At 58.3% G+C, this 7,412-nt stretch overlaps 1 protein-coding gene across 1 annotated transcript; it reads right to left on the bottom strand.

The window, feature by feature from the left end:
• Positions 1 to 1,405: 1,405 nt before the first annotated feature.
• LOC132320942 (SUN domain-containing protein 3-like) lies at positions 1,406 to 7,199 on the bottom strand. The gene is made up of 8 exons (XM_059834584.1): positions 7,050 to 7,199; positions 3,797 to 3,867; positions 3,042 to 3,180; positions 2,814 to 2,898; positions 2,562 to 2,677; positions 2,211 to 2,378; positions 1,762 to 1,848; positions 1,406 to 1,552 (listed from the first exon to the last, which is right to left on the bottom strand). Exons 1-8 carry the CDS (start codon positions 7,197 to 7,199, stop codon positions 1,406 to 1,408), a joined length of 963 nt encoding a protein of 320 aa, XP_059690567.1.
• Positions 7,200 to 7,412: the final 213 nt, after the last annotated feature.

The following is a 7,412-nucleotide window of genomic DNA, read 5'->3' as shown; positions in this document are numbered from 1 at the left end:
AGCCCTGCTTCACTGTAGATGGCTGCACACCTGCCTGCTGATGGGAAGTAATGAATGAATTCCTTGTTTTGCTTTGCTTGCGCGCGTGGCTTTTGCTTTACCTACTGAACTGTCTTTATCTCAACCCTCGAGTTTTCTCACTTTGGCCCTGCCGATTCTCTCGCCCATCCCGCCATAGGGGGAGAGAGCGAGCGAGTGAGCAGCTGTGTGGTGCTTAGTTGCCGGCTGGCGATAAGCCGTGACAACGGCGGATGTCCACGGGCTGCAGGGTGAGAACCTGTGTTACCATGGTCCTCCCCAGGAGCTGCAGGGGAATCTCTGCTCTCGCACCTGGAGCACCTCTTCCCCTCCTTCTCCCCTACCCTGGGGGTCTGCAGGGCTGCTTCTCCTACATCTTCTCAAACACCTTATCCCCAAGGCACTGCCACTGTCTTTGATGGGCTCAGCTTGGCAGCGGCACCAGCAGATGCATGAAGCCGAGGAAAAGGAGGACGGGATGACGAGAACGGTGAGGAAGGCAGCCAGGGATGGCAGCAGACAGATGAGAAAGATATCGGTAATGGGGAGCGCAGCTCTCCCCAGGATGAGCAGGGCCGGCAGCACGTGGTCCTGCAGCACAAAGAGGGGCCAGAGCAGGACAAAGAGGAAGAGGAAGGTGGAGCAGAGCAGGACGACGCCGAATGCATCCATGAGGCCAAAGGAGAGGATACTGCGCAGTGGTCAGAGGAAGCTCTGGCGGGTGGTGTACCTGCTGTTGTCACCAGCTCCCCTCACTCCCAAGTCGATCCAGCACGCGTGCTGTGCCTGGGAGAAGCAGAGACAGTGCTCGGTCCCCAGCCTGCCTGGGGCTGCCCAAGGCAGCAGTGGGGCCAGCGCTGTGGGGTCACAGCCCCTTTGGGATGGTCCCCAGGGAGGACCACGTCTGACCCACCCACCTTTTACACAGACCAGCCATCACGGAGGAATCCCCCCACAGTCACCGCATTCGACCCTTCCCGGGGCGCTACCAGCACCTGCTGCTGCCTGCTCTTGTGAGGTCACAGTGGCAACAGGGCAGCCAGGGACTGGGGGGACAGCGTCGGTGTGCTGGGACATAGGGACCATGCCGGTGTCCTGGAATATGGAAACAGTGCTGGTGCCCTGCCGGGGACATGGGGACAGTGCCGGTGCTCCCTGTGTCCCGCTGGAGGTTTTGCCGGGGGCTGGAGCTCTACAGCAGAAGGAAAGGCGCCATGGGCAATGGCTCCTGCCGGTGCAGCGAGGGCAGCCGTTTACGCAGGATGCTGGATACACCCTCCTGCCTCCAAATCGGGCAAGAGCCAGGTCTGAGGCAGACCTCAGACCTTCCTTTTTACAAGGAAGACACACAAGACAAACTGCCACACATCTTGTTTCATTAGTCTTCTCAAAGGAGATCTTGGGCCTGTGGGTGGTCGTGGTGGCTCGCCGTCTTCCCGTGAACCTGTACACGGTACACACAGGTGTACTCTGGGTTTCCCCAGTTGCTCTGCACCTCGAATTTGATGTAGCGAAAGGTCCTGGGAAGCTCCTTCTGTAAAGAAATGGGGGCAGCCATCATTAGGCAGGTGGCAAGAGCCACAGCACATCGCCGGAGCCCCCTCTGCCCACGCTGCCCCTGCCGAGGACCAAACGGCAGCCCTGACGAAGGAGGAAGCAAGGGCAACCAGAGCTCTTTCCTCCACGGACTTGCAGGGAACCCGGCCTTCTTCCCGCGCATGCTGCCCACAGCTCTTGCGGTACCTGCACGTGGAACGTCTGAGCCACCTCCTTGTGCACCTCGTAGGTGAATGTCCCCAGGAGAGTTTCTGCCCCTGCCTCATCCACGCCCTCACAGACAAGAGACAAAGGGAGCAGGTCAGGCTCGAGCAGGGCGCCAGAAAAAGGGCCCGCCGAGGCCGAACCGGGAAGCCTTGCCCACCTCCCTCGGCTCTAGCGGTAGACTAGCACGGCTTAGGCTGACTCTGGGTGCTTTGAGCACGTGCTCCAGGATCCTTGGCCATGAAGCAGAGGGAAGCCCCCAGAGGCACAGACCCGCCACGTGCCCCCAGTGGCCCCCCAGGGGAGGCGGTGCCCTGCAGCAGCCAGCCCCAGACAGAGCTCTGAGAGAAGCTGCTGTGAGAAGCACGTCTCTGGTAGAGCTTTTCCCTGGGGCCAGGCCCCACCCTGAGAAGCACAAGGCAAAGACTTACGGAGACGGCAAACTCTTTGGGGGCGCTGCTGACTTCCCCGGAAGGAGAGACTGCCTCGGAGATATGCCAGATGGTGAAAGCCCTTGGCCAGATCTGCTCAGGCAGCCGGATGACCACGTGGCCCCGAGATCCTTGGAAAGCCCAGCAGTTGCCAGGGGCCATACGGGGCTGAAACCAGAAAGCCGTGACCATCAGTGGCAAGGCAGCCAAAGAGCCTCGCAGGGGGTCAGGACTGCAATGCAGGCGGCAGGGCTGAGCGATACGGCCGGCCGGAAGGGAAGCGCTGTGCACTTCGTCTGGCAGCCCAAAAGCAAGGAGGTGAGCCACGAGTCCGGACTGTCCTCGTGATACCTGCAAGATCGTCTCTGGAGGGTTTGCAGAAGAGAAGCCGAATGGAGAAAGCCACCAGCTCTTCTTGCCTTGCCCACCGTAACTCTTGGATGTCCTCTCCTCCTCAATGGTGGCACCTGACATGAAGGTGGCCAGAGATTAGGAGTTGAAGCGGTGCATTAGGATGTATTTCTCAGGCTTGACAGCAGAGCTCGGCAGATTTGGGGAGTGCCATACACAAACCGAGGGCAGTGAGGCTTCCCGTCTGCGTACCTATGGCTTCCAGAGCCCAGTCAGGCATCGGGAGGTAGTTTTCAAGCACGTTCTTAATTGCCGCCTGAGTCAGCTGCAGAATTTCCTGGGGAAAGATTAGGACCGGAGAGATGGCAGTGAACACAAACACATGGATGGGCCGTTCTGTGCGAACAGCGGGCCACAAAGAAGCAGCAGGAGGCAGCCCGCAAAGGCAGCAAGGTCTCTGATCTACCCCAGCACCCTTACCTCTCTCTTCTCCTCTTGGACACCATGGTCTCTGAGGACCTCTCGCACTGCCTGCAGTATATTTGCCCTGGCAGCAGACACCTGAGCCGCCGTCTCCTTGAGCTCCTGCATCTTCTGCTCCAGCCAAGCCTGTGAGTTCCTGGAGGCAAAGAGAAAGCAGCTCTTGTCCAGCAGCTGCCCAGCCTCTGCAGGCAGGCTCCAAACGCCGTGCAGAGAAGGGTGCTCTGGGCTTGGGTCACCCCCCGCCCCCCAGCCCCTTTCCTTCCTCCTGTTTACAAACGGCTCCCTTCCACCACCGCAGGTAGCAGACGGGGAAGGTCAGGAGCCCTGGACGCGAGGCGAGTGAGTGCAGGCAGCACGAAGCCAGCTGAGACGGCTCCACAGAGTGCGTTCCTTGGCAAGAAAGCGCTCTTACCCCAGAGACTGCAGCTCCGCTTCAGGAAACCCTGGCGCCTCCTGCAAGATGAAGAGGGGGCGGGATGGATGCAGGCAGCAAAGGCACCTTCTGCCAAAGTGCTCCCCACTTCAGCCTGCCACCCTGCGGAGGTCACTCGGGAAGATCCGTCTCCGCCTTTGCAGGCGTTGGCTTTCCCGCAGCAAGAGACACTTACGTGCAAGGCTCCCTTTCCCCACGCCGTTGAGCCCCGGCAGTAGACAACAGCTGTGGGTCACATTGTCAAGAGGTGGTTATTTTCCGCAGGAGTTGGTCCCTCTCCCCAGGACTGAGGACACCATTTGTGGTCAGGGATACTCACCAGACAGGATGGGAAGCAGCAGGAAAAGGAGCCTCAGGACCCTCCTGCCCTTCTGGTGGGTGATGCATTGTCTAAAAAGAGAAGGAACACTCTTGTTACCAAAGCCCAAGGCTGGGACGCAGGTTTGCCAGGGATCCGTTCAGGAGCTCACTTGCTATGAGGTTTCTGTGCTCAGCACAGCTGCAAGCCCAAGGGCCCCCGGGCCTTTGGGAAAGTCTGGCCCCTTGCACAGCACCCCTGGGACACACACAGGCCTCTGGCCTGACACAGGGGCGGCAGCCTGGCCCCGCTCGGCTCTCCCCAGAGAAGGGGCAGGACGGTGCCCCCGGAATGGGGGTGCTGGGCTGCGCGGCTGGAGGGCAGTAGTGCAGACAGCCCCCATGCTCTGAGGCTGCCTGCTCCTGCCGGGCAGCCGGGCAGCACACGGGGCTTCTGGCCTGATCCCTCCCTGCTTTCTGGGCCCTCTTGCACCCACCTGCCCAACCTGGCTGGCATCTCCGCAACCCCAGCACCCTGGCCAGGTGGAGGGAAAAGCCTGCTCTCCTCCCGAGACCCAAGCACCTCTTCTCTAGGCATCGGCTAGCAGCTGGAAGCGCTCTGCTTCGCCCTGCTGCCCACCTCTGCAGCGTGGGGTTTTATGGAGGGCAGCAGGTTATGACCGGGCTCTCTCCGTCTCTAGTCGTGCTGCTGTCCTGGCCTCACTCCCTGCCTGCCTGCCGCCCTCCTCCCAGGGCTGGGGCCAGCTGCTCTCCCCAGGCCAGGAAGAGCTGCTGCAGGCACCCAGAGCACTCCGTGGTGAGCCCTGTACCGCCTCCGCTGCCTTCCTGGCTGCCCAGGGATGTTCCTTAGCCCACAGCTAAGCTAAGCTGTCACAGTTACTGCAGCAGGATGGAGCTGGGCAACCGCTTGGGACTCCCTCCGTGCGATCCAAAAGGGACTCGTCCCCCATTTGGCAGAGACAAAAGGCTTTCAAGGCCTAGTGCTGGCGTTTGTGAAGGGACTGAGGAGACTGCTGCTGCCTTACACCGCCTCCAGGCCGAGCTCTCAGGCTGCCCTCGTGTGCGTCCCCTCTCCGTCCCCCCACCCACCCCAGCAGATGAGGCGGAAAATACCCTTGGGGAAAGGAGAGGAGGATTTTTCAAACATACCCGTTCAGATCGAGGGCCCTCCATGGCTGTCTCTCTGCATCCGTTGAGGTGCGGGAAACAGGCATCCTGCTTGCTCGGGAGCGAGCCAACCACTCTCTTCTCTCAAGACCGAGAGTGACAATGGTGCAGGCACGACCCCGATCTTATGCCCTGCTGGGTCTAACTCAGCGCCGACGACGCTTTGTGACATCAACGGCAGTCAGTGATGTCACAACAGAAAGGGGCAGCGCCACGTTTTGAGGCAAAGTCCAACCTGACGGGGAGCAGGTTTTGCACTCCTCTCCGCAAGGGAAGAAACCCTGAAAAACCAGAACGTCTCCTACCGAGGGGTCAGCTCTTTCAATTCCCACTTGTCCTGGTTTTGGCTGGGATGGAGCTAATTTTCTTCCTAGTAGCTGGTATGGTCCTGTGTTTTGGATGTAGGAGGGAGAATAACGTTGGTAACACACTGATAGGTTTAGTTGTTGCTGAGCAGTGCTTACACTAAGTCAAGGGGGTAACCAGTTTGGAAAACCCCACCGAGACCCGTCTAGTCTACCTTTTGGTTGTGCAGCCCTCCTCCAAGACCAAAGGAAGAGACATCATTCTACTGCTGTTAAAGATTTCAGTAACACTTGCTTCCCCACGGACGTCCACCTGCCTCAACTGAACCGTCATTCGAGAAATCCCTCAGGCACCAGCATGAGCTGTCATCTGAGAAGTAATAAAAGAGGAATTGGACACCTTCACTCGGACCTTGCACTTTCAGCCGTATCCTAGGGCCGGACCCTGGCACGCTTGCTGGCATGTGGAAAGTCATATCACTTGGGACCATAAAAACTGAGGCTTTGGAGCCTGAAATGAGGCTTTGGAAACCAAACCTAAGATTTGGAAAGTAAAAAGGAGGCTTTGGACACTAGAAATGTAGCTTTGGAGCCTAAAAAGAGGCTTTCTGCCCTGATGGTGCGGGATTAGACCCTCAGAATGAAACCGTAGGCTTAAAAAAATAGACTATGGGTAATAAAAGACAGGTTGGGACCCTAGAAATGAGGGGTCTGGCCCTAAAAAAGAGACTTTTGGTGCTAAAAGATGGGCTCGATGCTAAAAATGAGATTTTGGAGCCTGCAAAGGAGGGGAAACTCTTGGATCGGTCCATGGCCCCAAGAAATGAAGTTTTAGAGCTTTGGGCACTCCAGTGGAGGCTCAGAGCTGTAAAAGAGAGGTTTGGACCTAATAATAAATGAGAGTTTGGACCCTCAAAAGGAGGGTGTGGGGCCTTCAAAATGGGGCTTTGTTCTTTAAAAACGGGGCTTTGGAAATGAGATTGAGACTTCAAACCCAGAAATTAGGCTTTGTGCCCTCAAATGATGCTTCCGTACCAAAACCTAAGCCTTTGCACCCTAGAAATGGGTCTTGGGAGGCTCAAAATAGGTGTTGGGTTCTCCAAATTGTGGACCGAATCCTGGAAAAGGGAGGCTATGGTCCCTGAAAAGGAGGCTTTGGAAGCTACAAATGAGCCTTTGGACCCTCTACATAAGGCTTTGGCCTCTAAAACTGAGGCTTTGAACCTTCACAATCAGAGTTTGGGCTTTAAAAATGAAACTCTGGGCCCTTAAAAGCATAGAATCATAGAATTGTAGAAATATAGAATCGTTTAAAGTCGTTCATCGTTGAGTCTTTGAACCTTAAAAGGGGGGTTTGGAACTTATGATTGAGGGTTTGTACCCTAAAAATGAGGGTTTGGGACCATACAAATGAGGCTTTCAACCGTACAATCAAAGCTGTGGACTCTGAAAATGAGGCTGGGGGACAAAGTGCCACCCCCCCATCCCTTGGCAATGACAGGGACTCACAGGTGAGGATGGCGGCCCTCCTGCAGGGACGGGCGCTGGCGGCGGCCGGGGGAGAGGGGTGCAGAGGTGGCGCCAGGCGGCCTCGCTGCTGTCGCACACCTCGTGGAGGCAGCGGGCAGGTCTGGCCCAGTCTCAGCAGGGGGGTGGGGGGCAGCGTCAGGAAGGAGATGATGTGCAGCAGCTGTGGGGAGAGAGGTGGGGAGAGCATCAACCCTGGGACCCCCCCTGCTCTGAGGGGGGACCCCAGCCCCGCATCCCCCCTACTCAACTCACCACCTCAGGCGGGAGACGCCGGATGGCGGCCGGGTCCTCCCCCTCCTCCCCACCCTCAGCCTCACAGCAGGCCCCACCTGCGCCATCTTGAAGCTCGGCCCGGCTAGCCGGTGGAGCCCGCCTTCTTCTCACACCAGTCTTTGCCGGCATAGGTCGGGAGGGCTGTCAGTCGTCCTCCCCTGAGGGGATGCTGCCTCTGATTGGCCCCCAGCTGGTTCAGGCTGCCCCTGGTGGGGCTCCCGCCCTTCACCTGGACTCTGACCTCTCATTGCCCACATGGGCTGTCACTCTGCCCTCAGTTGGGGGCCCACACCCTCCCCTGAGGGTGATGCTCTCTCTTATTGGCTGCCTGAGGGCTCCTCA

The sequence above is a fragment of the Gavia stellata genome, unplaced genomic scaffold, assembly GCF_030936135.1.
Source record: "Gavia stellata isolate bGavSte3 unplaced genomic scaffold, bGavSte3.hap2 HAP2_SCAFFOLD_310, whole genome shotgun sequence".
Classification (NCBI taxonomy): domain Eukaryota; kingdom Metazoa; phylum Chordata; class Aves; order Gaviiformes; family Gaviidae; genus Gavia; species Gavia stellata.
The sequence above is the reverse complement of the archived record's forward strand: the minus strand, read 5'-3'. Positions and strand labels throughout refer to the sequence as shown.